Here is a 21706-nt window from a genome sequence, read left to right on the forward strand (position 1 = left end):
TCACGACAAAAACACCACCGTCAACAACAAACACCAACACACATGAACACAGAGCGCAAAAAAGAATGTTTTTAATATCCAATTTTTTTTTCTCTCTTTTTATTGTTCCATCGTAACAATACAATATGTATGTCTCAGTGCTGTGGTTAGTTTTGTCTCTCGAGCTCAGAGCAAACATAGCATATCCACTGTCAACAGGGCTGAAAAATAGATTGTTTGATGTGTGTGCAATATACATAAAGAAACAAAGCCTCCTTAAGGAAACACAGCAGTTGAGCCAAGAAAGGTATTATAAAATGTATCAAGTTTGAAAAAGGCATGCTTTTCTTTCTTTTTCTTCAAAGAATTTCTCTGTGTCATTGGGTAGCAATAGTTATGTGTTAATAAAGCACTTATCATTATCATTATACACAATAACCACAATTAGATTTTTGTGTTTCAGTGCAAAGAGGTACCAAATTCTCTTGTGTAAGGAATGAGTCGAGCCTTTTTCAAGTCCTCCTTAATCAGTGCTACATGCATAAATCACCCGCAGCGCTCCCACAGTCTATCCTCTCTCTGTCCATGTCAGGCTTTGCTTCTTCCTTTCTCTGAGACTCAGAAAGGTGTTACACTGGATTTTTTTTTTTTGTACCCTTTTCCAAAGGGTGAGAGGGTTAGAGGGGGAGGGGTTTGTTAGTTTGTATAGAGTCACCACTGTCACCACATGGACAAACACACACAATGAACAGCACACAGACGGCAAGTGGAGGAAGCAAGAGACGGAAATCAAGAGAGAGGACGGAGGATGGATGAACACAGGGCCTAGCGCTGAGAGCGGCGATGATGGTGTACCCGTTTGCCCTCTGAGACGGTGGCGGCGGAATTGGGGGCGGGGCGGTTGGCAGGTTCTTCCTGGGGGTAGTGGGATGGAGTATCGGTCAGATACACCTCCACGTCATCAGGCACTTCTTCTAGGAAGTTAGAGGGGACCAGACCACGGTGGCCGTTGATCTCACCCTGGAGAAGAGGAGAGAAAGGGAGGAGAGTTTATTAATATATATAAATATTTTTTTATTATGAATCAGAATATGTATCCGTTTGGGAAATATACTTGATTCAATAAGAGTTAGATGAAATTATCGATACCATTGTCATGTCTGCATGGAAAATATGAAGCTACAGCCAGCTGGGTAACAGCTTGCTTGGCTCTATCCGAAAATGCCTTACTACAGTGAGAAGACCAGCAAACATGCACAAGAAGGACTCACATAATAGAACCCATCTTCATCAATATCTCCAAATACAGCCATGATGTCACCAGCACAGAAGGTCAGCTCAGCCTATCCGGAGACAGAGATACAGAGAGGGAAATACAAGGAATGTGCATAAAAGCAATTTTGTCTTAATCCTTATTAGCTACTTTACATCAAGTTCAAAAAATAATATGTGGAGTAACTTTTTCTGTTTCTATTCTATCAAATATTATTCTTTAAACATGTATGCATATGTGTTTGTTATTATATGTTTTCATTTGCATATGCGCTTTAAGTAAAGATTTACTTATTAACTTGTGTTTTTAGTACTTGGATTATGTTGTTGCATCTAAATGTTACTGTGATGGCTCTTTTCTTCTCTTGATTAATAAATATGATCATACTTGTTTGTAGAGTATCTGACAAATTTCAAATATGTCCAGCACATATAGTACAGATATAGTATAATACAGATTTTGTCATCTTGTAAAGAGGGGAGAATAAGATGTGTTAAGTTATGTGTAGTTATCCTTTCCTAAAACAATTCTAATATTATATGATCTATATCATTGTCTGTCTTATATTATAGTATTTGTGTGTCCTGCTAGCTACTGTACAGTAGTGGTACCTCGACATCAACATTAGGGGAGCTCTCTCGGGGGTCGTAGTCGTATAAAGCCACCATCCTCCTGGAGGCCTGATCTCGACGGAGGCCTCTTCTGTTCTGCTCTGGAAGTGATAATTAATGGCATTTTAAAAGTATTTCATTTTATTCTTCAATTTAAAATATTTAACATTTCAGACCCCATAGCTGCTACTGCATTCCCATTACTCTGTTCAAGCCCACAGATCTTTACTTGTGCATGATAGTGAGCATTCTTATGCATATTACCTATTCTGTCCACAGGGGTGCTGAGTGGCAGGAAGCCCTGCTTGATGAGCTGGTCCATGGTTTCCTCGTCCTCCGCTCGTATCTCTGACACCATGTTACAAGGGATCAGCCCCATCCTACCCCTCACTTCGCCTCTGTAAAATCCATCGGTGTCTTTGTCACCGTACACCTGGCAGAAGACAGAGTGAAAAAGTGTTTAGGGTACTTCTGTTGATGATGAAAGGTCCCTTGAGAGATAACTTCTAGACTCTCATGCTAGTGCTTTGTTTTCTTTGCAGACATGATTCAAAAAAAAAAATTCTGCTTAGTTAACAAACAAAAATTCCAGGGCATATGCAATTTTATTTTAAAAACATTTTCATTTCAATTCCAGAACAAGTTTGACTACTTTTGACCACCGGCATAATTTCAGCTGCTACAATAACTGACCTTTCTTTTACTGTAAAATGCATCTAAATAGATGATAAAGACTATTAAAGATTGTAAAGGTTCATACACAAGAGTTCTGTAATTAGAGCACACCAAAATAATTTATGACACACAATATTTTACTATAGTATTTTCTAAAGGCCAAAAGGTGTTAGTTTGGGTTCAGGAGGGATACACAATGATTAAGAATACTGTATCAGATCATCTTTATTGGTAATGCCCACCCTAATGATCTGCCCCTCTTTGAATGGCAGCTCCTCATCAGCGGCATCTGGGTTGGGGGACATGGACAGAGGATCGTAGTCAAAGAGAGCAACAAAGATTCGGAAGGACTCCTCAGCCTCTGACTCATCATAGTAGGTGGGGGAGCGCCGATCCCGATCCCGATCCCGATCCCTGTAGCCATCTGTAGACAAAAAAAAGTCCCATCACCCCACATCACTAGACAGAGCAATAAATAAGCGTGACCCAACACACAAAACAGGCAATGTGTAGGATATTTAGAAATATTTAATAATAGAAAAACATGTCATTATTTTACTTTGATGTAAATTTAATGAGCCTGTGTTTGTGGTATCTGGTCACAAACGGAGCAGATTTCAGCAACTTGAAAAAACTTGGAAATCATTTGGTGACAAAACTCATATGAGCAAGTCCATATGTGCACATCTTGATGCATCTTAGCCATGCTCAAATCAAAGAACATCAAAGAGAGGACATTTTGCATCCAAGTCTAAATTTTGCATGTCTAATTAATTAAATCTAGTACTGTGGTGTGGTTTGATTGTCTTTTCTAGTCATATTTGTGCGTATTTGTGTCAGCATGCAGGAAGTAATCAGAGATCAATCACCTATTCAAATAATTTACTGTGGCGCGCGCACACACACACACTCACACACACACACACACACACAGACAAGCTGTCCCCAATTAATTGGTCCTGAGTCTGAAATTTGTCCCCAAAAGTAGCCTATGACAGACCACCCAAACACACGATCACACACACTCTACATTTTATAATCTTGTCTAATTTTATTTGAATACGCTATGAGAGACAGATGGGGGGCAAGACAAACCATGGTGCAATACACACAGACAGAATGTGATTCATGGACATGACACAACATTAGCAACACACAACACTCTGATATGCATGCTACAAAAAGCCCAAATAAAAAGTGCACATAAATATAAAGATATAACTCCATGATATGTCTATTTTCACTTCAAAAAAGCAGAAATCTAAAGCAAATATTCATAACTTTCCACACACTGCCAACCCTTGCAGCAGTGACAAATATAATAAAGGCTCCTGAGTGGAAGCTTGTGGTTTATTTGAACTGGGCATTGCAATATTTAGAAAATGCACAAGCTAGCAAAGTGTGATACTATCTGGTCAATGCTTTGTTTTGATGCTTGAAAATACAAGCATGGTGTGACATGCATCACTCCAAGGTATGCATTTGCCAACCTACAGAAGTAGTAGTTGTTGGTAATTGTTTTCTGTGGTATAACACAGATGTAAGAGACAACTACATTTCTAATAGCTGGTATTTCAAACCCAAATGTCCAAAGAAACTCAAACATCTCAAGAAACATGAAAGCAGTGACAGTGTAGTCATTCTTTAATGTCTACCAATAATATACTTTAAAAAAATTCATGCACAAATTCTCCAATAAGTGTTGTAGGTGTGGTTGTACCACAAAGGGAAGGGGTTTAGCAGGCATCTGGAGTTCAGTGCAGTGAGTGAGGCATTCTCTGAGCAGTCAATCAATCATTTATCATCTGCAACTGTGGAAACGTTCATCCTGGACCCCAGGTATGGCTTGCCAGTAGGTCCACCATTTCAGTTCAGTGCAGTGCAGTCATGCTGTTCAACTGTAAGCATAATAATAACTATTATCATTTAAGACAGAGAAACAGGCGCTTGCAGGTGTCGACAGCTACTTCTTGCCATTTGCCAATTGCTCGTGGCATTTTTGTTGCCGTGCTGTGGTGGTAAAAACAGGACTGCAGGCAGCAGCACATACCATGGGGAGACCTGGTGTGCCTGCGGGATGACCACGTCTTGTGCCGAGCTACTCTGCCATAGTAAACATCCTCGGTGATGGGGGAGAGATTTCCCTCACTGTTATTCTCAGAGGTTACCTCTACAGGAAACACCAATCAGAGGATGACGGGGTTACAACGAAAAGCTCAACCTTCCTCTCCCAAAAGGTTAACTGAAGATGTGTGCTGCCACCTAAATCTTCTTATTGTTAAGACACAAGATAATAGGAAATACACACAGGAAATCAGCTATGGAAAACTATTAAACTGTCATGGACTCAGAGTAGATAATCGTATCAATGTGTGCAACTGTGCAGAGCAGTTTAGGAAAAATGTCTAGATCTAACTTATGTTAAGGTAGTGAAGGGTATGAACATGGTTAATAGACACAGAAGTGATCTGGAGACACAGAGAAGCTCATGGAGGTTTTAACACACACTGTTGTACTATGGCACAAAAAAATCTCCCTTCCTTTCTCTTTAGCCACCTGCCCATACTGACCAATGGAAGGGACCATTAGAGGTCGCCTCTGAGGCTGGGGGCCACCATGATGAATCCTTCTCCCAGTATCTCGGTCATGACGGCCTCCGGCAGGTGTGTTTGTCTGAAATGCATATAAGCACAGGCAACATTCACAAATATTAAATATTCACAAGTTGTTCACAGACACAAAAGCATACTCAAACGATATGTGAAATAAACAAAGAAACATACGTCAACATACAAATTGTATGTAAACAAAGTCATGCAGCACTCACAGGCAGGCACACAGAAACACAGACGCATAGACGCACACTCAAAGATACACACACACACACAAGCCCACAAGAAATTTTAACATTCCAAAATTAAGCAAATGCTCATAACATACTACAGAATTAAAATGTTTAAAAAAATAAAATAAAGCTACAATAAGTCATAAATATTGGTGAGCACAGTGCATTGTCGCCCTACATAATGCTAAACTGTTCAAACTCACGCTCTCCCTGTGTCTCTCTCCAGGGTGCTAATTGGTTCAATCCCAATTTCTTTTTGCCGAGATATTCAGTCTGTTTCTCTCTGAAACACTCACACCTGATATACTTAATATCTCTGTCACTCTGTTGTAAGGAAACCTTCAAACCCAGTCTTTCTCTCTCTTTGCTTCACTCCATGGTGCCGAAACATCCACGCCCATTCGCATATATGGACTCAAAGAAGCAAGCTGTTGCATGCCTTAAGCCTGCAGGTGTCACTCGGTTTTCTTCCATTGCCACTATGCTGGTGCACAGTGAAGTTGGCCATTTCCTAAATTATGGGTTTCCACATACTGCTTCAAATTCCAGTAGCTCTTTAAAGTATATAATATTGAAGGGGGTAGTCATTTAGTGCGCCGAATAGCTTTTCCCACACGTGTTTGAAGTGCTTTCACATAGTAGAGTGGGAGCAAACGGCGCTGCCTTTCTTCTGTTTCCTGAGGGATCAGAACAGGCAGGCATTGGTTGTTTCTGAGTTGTCGTACATCAGAGGAGATACGCATGAAGATGAACCTTTTACAACTTCTCCAGGTAATGTTGCAATGAATGGCAGCCTTTCATGCTGCTTGTGTTTGAGTCCATATGTGTGAACAGGAGGTAAAACCCTGTTTCTTCCTTCCTGATGCCAAAGCACTCAAACCCCATGTGTCTCTATCTCTCTCCATGGTCCTGAAGCAGTCAAACCCAGTCTTAGCTTTTGCTGTCTCTCTCCGTGGTCGTGAAGCAGTCAAACCCGCTCTCTCTCTATCTCTCTGTCCATTATCTCTAATTCTGCTCTTTTTTTATAAATATTTGGATTAAACTCAGCACACACACTAACAACACATTAAATGAAAGTCAAGGCAGCAGTCTCAGTTGAAGTATCTGTGCCTGTGCAGTTCACTAAATGATAATAAATTTGGGAGGTTATGACTCTTGGGTTTAGAATAAGTGCAAAGAACTGCACCTTGGGTGTGTTGTGTGAGTTGCGTCGGCGTCCCTCTTCCAGCTGCATCTCAGAGTACAGCTCCTCCTCATCCTCTTCCATGATGTCAGACAGGTCAGAGCCCCGGCTGCTTTCGCTGTGATAATCTTCATTGTGACTATAGTGAGGCTTTTGGCAATCACACACACACACAAACACACAGACGCAATTGTTTAAGTCAAACATACATACATACATACATACATACATGCACACACCAAACACACATGAGTGGGCACAAACACGCGCATACGAACACACACAGGGATACAGGCACAGGAGTGTATGCATGCAATCACCCAGACATGCATGCACGCACACATATCCAAACATACACACACGTAAAGAGGTTTTCCATTGAAAAACACATTGAGGTTCAAAAGGAGGCAAATGATGCTTCACTCTTCCTGTGTTCTTACCGGCCTCCCCAACTCAGAGCCTCTGAGGAACTCATCAACTGAGGGTCCTCTCCGACGGCCGCGTGCAAACCCCTCTTCATCTTCTTCTTCCTCGTCAGAGTGATGTTGGTGAAATGACTGACCGTGCTCACCATAATTAGGCTGCCTCCTGTCCCCCTGAAAGTGAGTAACAGAGAGAGGAGGATGATAGTGGTCATTGGGTTTTACAGTATTTGAACTTGTAATCTTTACAGTCTCTTCACATATAGCGTGACTGGATTTTGCATAACATTTTCATTTTGATCAGACCTTGCCACTCTCTGCTGCAACTCTCTGTGCTGCTTCTCGGGCGATGGCTTTGGCCACAGTGTCCGGGATAAGCGTGCCTCGAGGCTGCGGAAGAATCCTCTGAGGGGAGGGGGATCGTGGATTGGCAGAGGGAGGAGCCTCAAGGGTGTGGCCTTGCATGGACACAGTGGGCTGGGAGTTGGGAGAGCGTGGGGGGTCCCAGCCAGGCTGGCCAGGTGGAATAGCTCCCCCGTGGTGGGCCGCCTGCTCTTTGGCATCCAGGTCTCTGGCACTTACTGGTCTCTGAGGTATAGGGTGGGGTTGGGGGTGGGGCAGCAGAGGCAGTTGGTGCTGGGGCCTGGGACCTTGGTGGGCTGGGTGAGGCTGAAGATGTAAGCGTTGGGGATGGGGATGAGGATGTGGGGGTTGAAGCTGGGGCTGCGGAGGCCCACCCTGGTGCGGAGGCCCACCCGGGTGCGGAGGCCCACCCGGGTGCGGAGGCCCACCCGGGTGCTGAGGCCCACCCGGGTGGGGAAGCCTGGGATGGGGTTGAGGGTGTGGAGGATGGGGTGGGAGTGGTTGTCCGTGTACCTGGGGAGGAGCAGGAAGTTGGGGTGTGCCATGAGGAAGGTGAGGGGATTGGAGGTGGGGTTGAGAATGAGGGTGTGGAGGGGGGACTGTGTGGGGGTGCATTGGAGGCGGCAGGGGAAGCGGAGGTAGAGGCACGAGCAGGTTGTTTGGAATGACGGCGACTTGGGAGTCCTGGGATTCTCCCTGTACTGACAGCGTCCTGACGATGACCTCCCTGGCCTCCAGGCACTGAATCCTTGTCAGCTCTACAGAAACATAATCTGCCATTGGGAACAACACCTCAGCTATCTGGATATAAAAATAAGAAAACAGAATACTCACATCAACAAAAGCAGAATCATTCTTTTTCACCATACAGAGGGAAGAATTATTTTTATTCCCACTGGCAAGGCCGTCAAAGGGCAATAATAGCTTGTCTTTTTGGATGTAAAAGGTACTTCAACTGGGGGTTAGAGAGCAGTATGGCAGCAGTTTACTGTCCAGCCCAATGTGATTCAGTGTTGATTTACCCTTTCAGATATAGTGTGTTGATTTACTTTGGCAGTCACCAGAGGGAGTGAGAGACCTTTCCAAGACATTCACAGGTCCCAGATTGAGAGACTTGCACTGATACTAAATCACAAGTAGGTGGCACTGCTGAGTACACTCAGCACACTGATGACATAATGCCATACTCAACAACAGAGGCAATTAGCAGCCCATCTGTGATGTATGCTCTCATGTTTAACTGGATTAAACATGATTAAACAATTTACATTGTGTCATATTATATCTTTGTACAGCATGTAGGCCTTTGATATATGGATCCCTTGTGCATTCTCTTGTTGACCTGCACTCTGCACGATACAAAGCCATGTATCCTTTAATAAACATGTATTTTGTCTCATGATGCTTTTAACCAAATATAAGCTCCTCACCACTCGCTCAAAATGCCTTCTTTCATCACAATGGGATTAAATAAGGATATAATGAGGCCTGGCTGGTAATATTAACACTCACCCTCTGTCCTTTAGTACAGACTGCGTAGCCAATGACATTTGCCCCATTGGATGTGCCTGTGGGAGAGAGGTTAGGGGGCTTCCAGTGGACCTGTAGGACCCCTGGAGCCTGCCCACAAAGCACCTGTACATCAAGTGGAGGCATGGGAGGACCTAGGAGGTAATAGAAATATAGGGGGTGGGGGGGGCAGTTAGAAATGTTATGCAATAATTTAATATCATGAATACACAAACAAGGGAAGAGGGTGTGTAGCATTCATCAAATGCACAAATGGGCACACACACAACCATGCACAGAAAAGCCCACATATAAGAGAGGGGGTGTGGTGGTGGGAGGGGATCAAGGAAACATAAAACAGTGTTTATTTATAAATTGCACTTCATATTAAAATTTGTGAACAAAATTACATAACCCAACATAGCCTGCATTAAATGCTTGTTTTGTAGTGACACACAGTTCATGCGAATACTTGTGATAATGTGATGTTCATTCACAAGACATTGTGTACTGTGTTTATAAGATATAATTTAAGCAGATGATAGATTATAATGGCTATACACTATACTCCATAATAAAACTGCATTGCAATTTGAAATCCTCTTAGTATAGTAGTATTTTTACAAAATATGTGTATATATTATATATACATATATTTGTATTTCCAGTCGGTATTCCTCTTGTCTGTACCATAAACTCAGAGGAAAGAAAAAGATGCAAAATGAAACACTGTGGGCTTCTGGGACAACTGAGAGAAACGCTGTTGTCTCTGCATGCAGGACACAATCCAGAGAGACTAACTCCAGCTCATTCTTTGTCTTGCACTCCCCTGGATCACTGGATAAAACATGCACAACTGCATTCAAGCAGAAGCAAATGCACACTGATACAAAATAGTCATTTCAGTGAGCACTGGAGGGGCACTGCTTTATATAGCATTGGTTATTCCAGGCTAGGCTATAAGCTAAGGAAATGACTCATCAGAATAATAACTGATTGTATCTTGTGGTCCTCTAATTAGTGATGTGCTCTCTGCAGTAAGCAAACCTGGGCAAAATTGCATCTGAATTTGGGTTCAAATAAGATGTTTTAGTATTTGAATGGATAAATGGACATAAACATTGTCTGCAGAAGAAACATGTACCGTAACAAAATGCAGTTTTGCCCAGATCCCTGACTCAATTGCTCATATTGAAGAATGTGTCACAGTCATTCTCAGTTTCATGTGTACAACCCTCTTCTAAAAGTATTACAGCACTAATGTCATCTCTTCCCATTGGATCTCAATAGAAAAAGATCATTTAGTGCTGGGATAAATGGGAAACTCAGCCCAGGACTGATGCTGCATTCTGACCTGTTCTGCAATATGGTGGTGGACCTAGACAAAATACAATACACAACAATGGCATAGTAAGGCAACGCTGTACTGTACTCTTCTACAGCACAGTACTACAACCTAAAATTGATATAACCTTAAGTCATATATAGTAAAACTTGTACAACAATATATTGTTATAAACATAGTACTGCATATTGACTGGAAGATTGTTTAAAAAAATATTGACCAAGTCCATCACTGCTAAGAAGCCATGCATACATTATTGACGCTCTATCTCTATGATGTAGAGTTAGAAATGAGCTGACCTGCAGCTTGAGTGCAGAACTCCACACCGGCTTCTTTCCTCTCTCTCTGCTCCAGTGGCAGTTGCCATGGTACCTGGTGAGGCTGTGCTAACACTGTCACTTTGTACACCGTCAGGGGTTTCAGGTTGAAGAAGCGAAGTCTATACCTTCCTGGCTTTACCACAGCGTGCTCTACCCCATCCAAGAACACAGTGTGGCTATAGTTACTGTTGCTAGGCAACCAGGAGAGCTCGGCAGTGTCACGCTGGATGTCATCCACACGCAGACCGCATGGTGCCACCACTACGTTGGCTCCCACCAGCAAAGTGCAGCGCAGCTCGTCTGACAAACCCCGGTCGGTGACACTCTGCACTGACACGCGATGGACGCAGCCGTCCAGGTCCAGCTTCTCCAGCAAACACTTGGTCCGGCCACCGTAGGCTATGCTGGCACGAAGCTCCCCATCTACTAACACATTGTAGCCAGAGATGTTCCCCCAGCACAAAGGCACTAGTGGAGGCTCCCAGGCCACAATGACGCTCCGTGCCAGCTGCTTGATCAAAGTGATCTTTCGGGGATAAGGCACAACGTCTTCAGCCAGGTCCTCGGGGTCCAGGGGCCCCACTGTCCCATTGCTACAGGGAACCAAGGCGTTAGCTGAGCCCAGGAGACCATCCTGGGAGCCACCTCCATCCATTGCCGTCAAGGCTAGGGGTGCATGGTCCAGTGGGCCCAGGTCCTCCCCTCCCTCACCAGCCAGGATTGCTGGTTTTTCTTTGTCCTGGACAAATTCCACAAAGTTGGAAGGGACAAGTCCCCGCTGGCCATCCAGCAATTCCCCTGTGACACAGAAAGTAGGAAGGAAATATAGAAATTAATTAAATTAACTGCCTAAATCTTCATGTTGACCTAGTGCAAACTACTTGAAAACACTACCCTTCAGCAACTGTCTCTATAGGAAGGTGCAACAGTCCCTCTGTGACACCTCCTGCAAATGTTAAAATTAGCCTTCACTAATGGCTCCTTACAAGGCAAAGAAGAAAGGAAGCAGTAACACATAATCATCAGTGAGTGCTGTTTTCCTTGCGGGTTGGAATGAGTCATTGAGTGAGAGGTGGGAGATATGTAAACATACAGTATGTACTATTCCCTAAGATGTAAGATTTACCACTGGCACTCTGATAGTCTTTTAGACTCTCTCCAGTAAACACAGGAATGAAAAAACACTTTTAACATTTCAAAGATCTTCAACTTTAGTTCACTGCTTTTGAGTATTTCCAGGAAAACCCCCTGAGCATCTAGATTTTGCGGTCAATACAGAAAAAATGTTTTAGATTTGTGCTGGAGTTTTTTCCCAAAGGGAAGAAGTTTGTCTTCAAATAAGCTTTCTATCATCTTGTCCTTCAATCCCTTTTTCCACAGTGGCCTGTGAGACCTTAAGACCATCTGTGTGTGTCTGTGTATTTGTGTCTGTGTGTTGTTTGTGTGTGCTGATGATTAAACTGAGCCCCACTGGATTAGTCATCAAGCTGAAAGGGACCCATCTTGACAACAGCTTGGTCTAAGGCCTCAGTCTCCCAGACTCCTCCACGATGCTATGCAATCTCACCGTCCACAGCTAATGAATCACTGCAGCTGAGTATGACTGTGTCTGTGGTGGGCTGCACTGGCTGCAGGATTGCTAGCTAGTAGGGATTAGGATTGCCTCTGATGGAGAAGCCAGCATAATTCTGAAGAGATTAGACAGTGAATCAATCCGATGAAAAAGTCTGCAGGAATTTTTCTTGGTGACACTGATGTTTGAAATAAATACATAGCTAGAAAAAATAATGTCATCATCTGTTGAAAATGATGAATAACAACTTACAATCAGTGATAAAAAATGGCTCATAACAGGTTGAATGGCACCCAAATCAACTTGTTAGCAGTAAAGAAGGCAATGAGAACTTTAAAGGTAACATCTGGCAAATAGTAGAGCAACAACATGGGCACAATCATCTGTGCCCAAACTGCAGGTGGATCAGAATTATATCAAAATTATTTGACATCCCAGGATCAGCAGTCTTGAAAATCACGGCAATGAGCTGCCTTAACAAAGAAAAACGATATACATGATTGCGTGGTACAAAGAGAATAAATACAATTGAATACTATAAATAAACAAATTCACTGGGGGGTCATTTGAATTAATTGTGCATAATTAGCTTGTGAAGATGCACAGACTTGTTGTGACTGTCAAGCATCCTCTGCTACAGGAGTTAGGCGCCCACAGACTTCCCACAGACTGCGACTCAGGCAAAACTGCAGAACTTGAAAAGCAACAAAGGAAGCCTCCTGCTGCGCTGTCATCTTTGATCTTTATGCCGCAATATTTTCTAGACGTTTGTCATTTAAGTGCCTGCCTGGGCTTGACTTGCCACTTAATACTGATATTATTTTCCATGTCTTCTCCGCCTCAAGGACAACATCAAACACAACACAGAGTCTTGTTTCTCTTCGCACCTTCATAAAAGCCATCGTCATCCATGTTGCCATACACATAGAGATACTTTCCCGCCACAAGGGGGAGTTCTGCTTCTGGGTGCTCGTTTGGGCCATCGTAAGGGTTGTAGCTGAAAGAGGAAAAAGTAACGGTTCACTTTTTAAATTTTCACCACAGCAGTATTCATTTGAATCAAACAAGAACAAGAAACAGAATTGTAGTGATTCCCAACCAGGGGTACTTATACCATACATACAATAAAAAGACTAAAAATAGACATTTCAGAAAACAGAAATTTTGATTTGATTGAAATAGATAGTATATTCATATATTGAGTCAGTTTTGAACATCTGAACACCACGTCGGAATTGAGAGTCCATGAAGAGTAACTAGAAAGTGTGTAGAGAAGTTTGTTAGCTAAAGGTAATGAATACACACTTCAGCTCTAAGTAATGGATAAGTGGTATTTGAGCAAAAACAGCTGGATAAACAATTCAAATAGTTAGGTTTTGGATGGAGGGTGTTACTAATGCAAACCTGATCTAAGTACTGACAGTTTAATAATCTGTATGAAAGAAATAATGTTATAATGTGAATATATATATATATAAATATTCAATAGTGTAAAGAACATCTAGTTTTAAAATCAATTAAATAAACACATTTGGACCATGACTGTGACTGTCCACTGTGGTGTGGATAGGGCGGTGGTGGTACGTCCGAAAATAAGGTTGGAAACCACTGATTTAGTCAGCTTAAAAAGATTACATGCGATATAATCAACAAACTCCTGAAGCTGGTCTCATTCACCTGTAACGGGCAGTGCAAAGGCGAACCTGGCCTGTGTAGCGAGGCTTGGACCTGGGTGATGGGGTGGCCTCATCCTCCATCTATAGATTAAGAGAACCAAAGATAAATGGTATTCACATTCACATGTACTATTCATATATATAAGATTCAGCCCAGGAAAAAGTAAAGTACACTTGAACCACTAAGTTTGCAGGTATGAATATGTAAGTCAACCTAACTAGGTTAATGTTGAGAACTTTAAACTATCTTGATGATGATTGAGATTAAATGTATTGATTGGTTGTCACTCAGACCCACCTCTGATGGGGTCAGCTGTCGAGGGCTGCTGGGGCGGTCCCTTGTCACGATGCTGGATTTGACAGACAGCAGTTCTTTTCTTTCTCTGTCTCCAGTCTGCGGTGGGCAAGGCAAGAACTGGGAGATCAGTAGCGGCGTGTTTGCCGCGCTCTCATCGCCTGGGAGACATTGATTTGCATAGCAAATAAAGAGCAACTGTCATTCCATTTGCTGCTCACTGCACAGCTATTGATCGCCTGTTGAGGCAAGTGTACAGCAAACACTTTTCATGGCAAAGACTATTCCACCCCCATCAACACCTCATGTCGGCAATGCATTTGTCCTTAAATACCACTGACGTCTAAAGGATTTTTTTTAAACACTTGAAAAATGCATGAAACACAAAATATACACTGCAGGCTAAGAGTGAAAACGCTGAATTCCTTGAGGAAATTAAAATGGATCAACAACATGGATCCACTGTATCATTGGGTTCTTGTGGTTTGTGAGTGAGTAATATTATGCATTAACACAAAAGCATCAGTGAGCACCCCCCCTGTTTCAAGTGAAAGATAAAATGGGATTTCCAGAACTTCAAAGACCTTTGGTCTGAGCCAGACTGTATAAATCTACATCACTGATATGGCTCTATCTGCTGGCTCTGCAGGTTGCACAACATGTCATTAGAATACTAATGAGTTAAACTACATTCATGTCATACATCAGGCCTCTGATCAATTAGGGTAGTTATTGATCGTGAAAAGTTGCATTGCCATTAATGGTCTCCACCCATGGTCAGGAGTGAACTGATCCAGCTGTTATGTGAGCTGTTTGGGGATTAGATGACTGACTCTCATTTCATTCTGATCATAAGCCTGTTGATTATGTAATTTGGAGGATGCTTTTATCTAGCATGTTTAGACTGCATACTTTTTTTAGAATGGGTGGATCCCACTGGTAGTAGACAATTTAGACATTATAGTCTTAGTAACATTTAAAACACACAGTGCCATGCTCACTGAGAGTAAAGCTATAAAATAATTATCAAACCATTTTCAACTATCACCATAAACACTGCAACCAGCACTAATGATTATTATAATATTAATAATGATTTATAGAAGGTTTTTTAAAAGAAAAGAAAATGTGTACCTATGTTTTGTTTTGTTTTTTGTTGTTGTTGTTTTTATCTCTAAAAATGTATTTAAGTCTGACTGACTCACCTGTCTCCAGCTGGGTTTCAAATCCAACAATGTCTTGTGGGAATTTCCACTGTGGTGAGAAGGGGATCTGGGATTTGGAGGTGGGATTATTTTGAAGGATGTCCACAGTATCTGATTGCAAACGGAAATTCAGAAGCTCTTTGGACAGCTCATGGAAGTGCTCACTCTGTGACCTGCATTTCTGCTCCAGGTCACAAACCTTGACCTTTGACAGATAACGGAAAGACAGAAGGGGTGGTAACATTGGAAAAGAGAGTGAAACGAAAAGGAAAAAACACACAAAGCATGGAGTGTACTTCATCACATGTAATTGTACAGACACGAGTCCTTTGAGGAATCGCTGATCTTTTATCTGGTAATGCTGATCAAACACAAAAGCAATTAGAAAATGATCCCTAAAGAGTCATTTTCGAGCTTATAGCAGCATGTTATATAGAAACCACTGCAGTTTAATGAATGCATATGCAAGTGTAGAGTCATCTGCACTGCTGCAGCTGCTGATATATAACACTGCTCAACTCTGATAACAAACCCTGAGCACTGAAAAGAGTTAAGAGGATTATACAAATAGACATTAAAGACATCATATCATAGACATCATATCAGAGGAAGTCGAGGAAGATGCATGGGATGTACATGGAGAGAGAAATATAGCATTATCTTATTGAGTCTCATTCAACTATACATGGAGATTCTCAATTTGCACTAAACACCCAATAAAGGGTTCCAGAGGGGACTGAAGGGAGACCAAACTAATCAGGAAGGAAAATAAATACCTGGAACATTCTGTCCTTATTGTTCTGTTCAAACAAAAGGGGGGAAACAGAAAACAAGTAAAGAAAGAAGAAAAATTGAAATAAAACACATACTGAAGATAGAATAAAACAGAAATAAATGATAGTATAACTGACACAAAGGAGGAAAAGAGCAATGCAAGAAAATAATATATTTATCAATGCAGATAAATATACAGAAGTAACACAAATTTAAAGTAATGGGAGCTGAAGAGAAACAGACTTGGAAACCAGAATGTAAAGGTTGGTTTGACCCTATAGAAAGCAGCGCTATTTTCCTTCCTGTTGAAGAGTGTGTGTACCCATTAATGTGGAGAAACAGGCCTATCAAGAAAATTTGATAAAAATGTATTCAACAGATTCGTAAGAAGAGAAGTAACTGTTTGGCAGTGGAGTTGTCCGACCAAACTCTTCATGTTTGTCAGAGCCAAACTCAGGCTGCCTGCTCAGTACAATCGCATTAAAGTGCCTCAGATGGATAATAACATGACCTCTCTTGAACTACACTCAAACCAGTCTACACCCTACTCTCATGACAAAAGGATTTAGAGTGAAATGAGAAAATAATTTCGAGAAGATGAGCCAGCGACAAGCATCTTAAAGACAGTGATGAAAACACAGCAGGTCAGTAATTTGATCACAGGGAAATGTATGAAATATTCAAAGCCAGCCTGAATGTTGAATTAATGGGACGGTGTGAGTCTGCAACTATTGTGAAAAACAAAACATTTGGAGTGATATTTCATACAGCAACAGCACAGAAAATCTACAGAAAGAGACTCTGATGTATGTGTCCCAGCCTTTTCTTTAATTTTTATAGGAAAATAATATGACATGGCAAGAGGTAGAGTTCTACTTATTTACAAGTACAGTGTACTTTACTGTATGTGGAATTGAACCTTCAGGCCATAATTTACACTACACCACCTGTTTCAGGGCTTAGGATCTTGCTGAACCAGCATCAATAGATTCACCAGATAGGCCAGCAGTCCACCCACACAGATGTTTTCATCTATTTTTCTCATCAGACAGAACTAAATATAAGGTAAAAAAACGAGTCATTTCATGTGTGTAGAACACATGAACTTAAAACTTATCAAATAAAGAGAAAGCCAGAGAAAACAAACAGGCTTTTAAGTGTTTTTTAAAGTGCTGTACATACCACAGTTAGAACTTTTGTCATTCATTGAGGGAATTTTGAGGGCACTTGATAGTGCATATTTCATATTCATCAGTAGTAAGCATGGTATATCAAATAGGAAGTGATTTTAGCTTTCAGTTTTGCTAAATTACCGCAAATTTTCCACACGAAATGTCCAAATCAACAGACCACTTCTGATTCCAACAAATTGTTGTATTTTGTGTCGTGATGACATTCAGCAAAGATTCAGGCGCACATTCAGGTGGAAGATGAAAAAATCGACTGCCAACAAAAATGACTGCCACAGACCAAACAAAACAATTCCCTTCCCAAATGTTCCCAAATGAGCAATTTTTGCATAGGAAAATAATACAAATACAATACAAATTCCATCAATTGTTTAATGTTCCTGAACATAATAATGTGTTTGTTCATGTTACTGTACCTCTAACAGGTGTACTGCTTCCTCATGCTCTTGGTCAGCTTGAACCTGAGCCTACAGAGAACACACAGAAACATACATTACAGCTGACATTGTGATCACAGCCAATGAGGTAGAATAGCAGCCAATGCAGCAAAGATTTTATACAGCGCCAAGATCACTCAGTGGCTATCTACAGTATTACATTGTATGCCAGTTTCACCTCAGTGATTTAGCTAGCTAACATAACCATCATCTGATGGCAGATAGATTAACTTTAAGCAAATACTTCGCTTTCAGTACAGCATTTGACCCTGTGTTTACTTTCCTCACTGAGAAAGACCAGAAAATGAAAAAAATAAGACAGACAACCCTGAGCTTTGGGACAGGAGTAGAAGATGTGAGACAAGAGGTGAATGAGAAAAGGAGAAAGAGAGAAGGCGATGGAGATGGCAGAGGAAGAGCAGCAGGTACTGCACACTGTACTGCATACAATGCAATCTCAAGGAAAATAATGAAATAAAGAACATGTGGCTAATTTTGCTAAATTATTTATGTCACACTGGAAGGAAACAAGTAAGGAATGATAAAGAAAGGAACAGGCAGTGAACACAGGGGGTAAGAGAGGAGAGAGAACAAAGAGTTGAAGATAGTGAAATGTACAGATAGGATATAATGTTAAATGCAAAGAGACAAGATGAAATGAGGGAGAGAGAGAAGATTATAGAAAGAAGAAAGACACAGAAAAGGAGGCTGACCAAAAGAGCACAGGAGAGAGCCAAGAAAACGAGAGACAGCAGACCAGCAGAGCACTACTAAGGGAGACGAGGTTGGGACAAAGGTGACAATAGAGAAGTGGGAGATGAGAGGTGAAAGAGCTTTTGTCAGTTAAACAGACACGTTTCTACATGAACTGGATCCAGCCCAGTTGAAAAGTACACCACTAGCAGATGAGGATTAGTAATGCCTTCTCAAAAATAAGTGGGTCAAAACAAAGTTTGCTGAAAAGCAATTACGCTGTAATGTAAAACGGGAGGGAAAATATCCTTGGCTCAGATATTCAGTTTCAGAAGATTCCACCTACTGTGCTATTTGTATCTCATTCAGCAAAAGAAACCCAAAAACAAACAAACACCATTTTCATTAGAGGAGGGTTTCAAGACTGGAAAAATAGCATTGGCGAGAAACAGGGAGTCATTTCAAACCACATCTGCAGTCCAGGGCGTATAAAGGCCTCTGAGCATGCTGAAAGTGTCCTGTTAGTTGCACAAGGGCAACAGAAAAGCATTAACTCTATTGTAAGCAATGCATGTGTTGAGGAAATTAATGAGAATCACAAAGCTCTCCTTTTCATCTTGGATTTTATAATAAACCTGTCAAAGAGGAACATTGCACTGCATGGTAACTGGACAGAAGTTCTTGCTATTTCCTTCAAACTTACTTCTTGCAGCTTTAACCTTATTCCCATGCACTACTTTTTGACAGGTAATTAATGTTTTTGTCCACTGATATGGTTGTTAAAACATTTTTGTCTTAAAATGCACATATTTAGATCAGGAAAATCAACATTTCTCCTATAGGCCATACCCCTGTACTTCTCTGGCAAGCACATTTTCTGGATTTAGGTCTTTCTAAAATCCTCTGTACAACCATTCACACAGCCAACATTACAGCATTGGTACTTGATTATGACCATATCAAAGCCTGAGTGCTCTAACCCAGTAGATATTTTGAGTTATTAAAATAAGAGGATTTTAAATAGGATATTTTAACAGCTTGTGTCTTCTTACAGTGCATTAAACAATTAACAGTAAATGATGCTGCAACAAGACAAAGACACAGCAGATAAAATGTTTACATCTACATAATTGTTCATTGTACAATTAAAATGATTGAGTGTATTGAAGACATCATGACTCATTTCAAATACACAAACATTTTAATAATGTCAGCATCCAATATTGATGAAGCTTGGTAATATTGAATGAGAGTAAGTACAGTAGCAATCAAAAGTTTGGACAGACTCAATCAGATATCAGAAGTACTAAAATCCTCTATATTTCAGATGCCCCTTGTGATATTTGAAGTTGGTAATATTTGATGTTTTATTTACCTACTCTCTGAGAAGAGTAAGAACACATAACTTAAAAGGTGTCAGAACACAGCACCATGAAAAAAGTCACGTCTGCACACTGGAAAATGTTTCCAAGGTGTACAAATTTATCAAAAACTAGAAAGGCGACATTTTTAGCATACTGTAGAGCTCTTCGTCACATTATCAAATAATATAAAAGGAAAGCTGCAGTTCAAACAAGATCCACTGATTTATGGATTGGTTTCTGAGGTCTTAATATTTCCAGATACAGTAGCAGTAACAGTGATTCAGCATAAACTGGCTACTGACACATCAATAACTGAACAAGGAGCACTGGCATGGAGTCACTGCTCCCATCACAAAATCACTGACCCAGGGCAGCTACGTCAAAAGCATGACAATGAAGCTTTAAATGACCATTCTTTCCTTCTTTTGCCTTCATCCACTTACCTTTTGCAGTTGATTGATCTCCCTCTGCTTGGTGTGAAGGGCCTCCAAGGTTTGCTCATGCTCTATCTGCAGCTGCTGCTTCAGCTCGACAGTTGTGTGCATATGCTAGAGAGAAAAACAGAGAGAAACAGAGAGAGGATGTGGTTAGGATGAAAGATGTTATTTGGAGATGATTTTCGACAGTATCCCGAAAGAACAACTCGACCGTAATCTTTCTCTATTGATGGTGACAGATACAATGCAGCTAGACCTTGCAAGTCTGAATAATTATCAGAATATTGCTGGCACTGAAAGGAGGGTGGATTCTGCAGTGGGCTGGCTCATCCTGGCAAGGAGCCTTTGAAGAATTGAACCCAATCCACCTGACTGGCAATTATCTGCAGGCAATTCTGATGTTTGTGAAACAAATACATTTGTTATGTCAGGAAATGTCTTGATTGCATCGGCTTAAAAATCATAAATAACATAAATTAAAACAAAGTATTCGCCAAAGTCTTGTCATTGAAACCAATCGATAAAATTCACTGCTCAGGTATCATGTTATATGGGCTTTTTATATAATTCGTAAGCATATATATCACACCCAACCTACTGTATACCCTGAACTGAGTCAGACAAAGCTGTCACACCCGGTCACCCATGCCAAACCTAAATCTACTCTTTCCCAAATTAGCCAAGTCATGACTATACAGTATCTATGCAGAGTCACGACCAGCTGCCACATCTTGTAGAAATAGAGTTAAGGCCATAAGATGTTTCTGCAGGCTTAAGAAGAAAAGACAGCTTAGAAAGCTCTGACATTCATCATTTTCTTTCTGTGTTCTCTCTCCCTTGAAAAAAAAGAAAAGCCTCTTTACCTCCTGGAGTGGCTTTGAGGTGTCCTGAGCAGGCAGCCACTGCTTTGCATAATCAGGGAGAAGCTCTAAGCTGCAGAAAGGACTGGGCTGGCTGAGGGGCTGTCACTGGAGCCTTAGAGGAACACTTTATTTCTTTTTAACTCTTGGATATTCGGGAAGGACTCCATGAACTCACCTACATTTTCAGCAAACAGCCTGTTTCTATGTAAAAAACAGACAAAGAATTCAGCAACTCCACTTACTGGGGCAGCTGGATTTCGAAAATGCTTGGTGTACTGCTTCTAAAAGACTTTTTTTTCAATGTTTCATTGGATTCACACCATCAACCTTCCTTAAAAAATGCTGCCCTGAGGCTAGTGCCAAGCTTTCCTATTCCTGAAGCATCAGTGCAAGTGGAGATACAGCATAAAAGGGGGGAAAATGGCTCTTTGTGAGGTGCAAAATTCTGTAAAGTCAGTTGTTACTTGAGAGTAACCTAAGACCTGACTCCCTAAAGACTTGATCAAGATTGAAAGCAAAAAGTCCAACTGAAATCACATTTAGTCATTACTTTTTGCAGTCAAAAATAATGTCAGTGTCAGGGTCTGTCTGTTAAGGTTTTAGTTGATTTTCTGTTCATGTTGTGCCACTTCCTGTTTTGTTTTGAAGTCCTCGTCTTACCCCTGTCTTCCTGT

At 41.2% G+C, this 21706-nt stretch overlaps 1 protein-coding gene across 1 annotated transcript in view; it reads right to left on the reverse strand.

The window, feature by feature from the left end:
* The window catches only part of rimbp2a (RIMS binding protein 2a), a 63848-nt gene that overhangs the window by 1877 nt on the left and 40265 nt on the right, over positions 1-21706 (reverse strand). Inside the window, 20 exon segments of the mRNA XM_053339463.1 lie at positions 835-999; positions 1251-1322; positions 1864-1964; positions 2128-2296; positions 2781-2962; positions 4589-4708; positions 5109-5211; positions 6570-6716; positions 7007-7162; positions 7214-7691; positions 7791-8152; positions 8864-9015; positions 10215-10238; positions 10505-11323; positions 12986-13095; positions 13776-13855; positions 14073-14230; positions 15275-15479; positions 17655-17705; positions 20176-20280. Of these exon segments, the coding sequence (XP_053195438.1) occupies positions 835-999; positions 1251-1322; positions 1864-1964; positions 2128-2296; positions 2781-2962; positions 4589-4708; positions 5109-5211; positions 6570-6716; positions 7007-7162; positions 7214-7691; positions 7791-8152; positions 8864-9015; positions 10215-10238; positions 10505-11323; positions 12986-13095; positions 13776-13855; positions 14073-14230; positions 15275-15479; positions 17655-17705; positions 20176-20280 (3759 nt within the window).

Source organism: Scomber japonicus, chromosome 19 (genome assembly GCF_027409825.1).
Source record: "Scomber japonicus isolate fScoJap1 chromosome 19, fScoJap1.pri, whole genome shotgun sequence".
Taxonomy (NCBI): domain Eukaryota; kingdom Metazoa; phylum Chordata; class Actinopteri; order Scombriformes; family Scombridae; genus Scomber; species Scomber japonicus.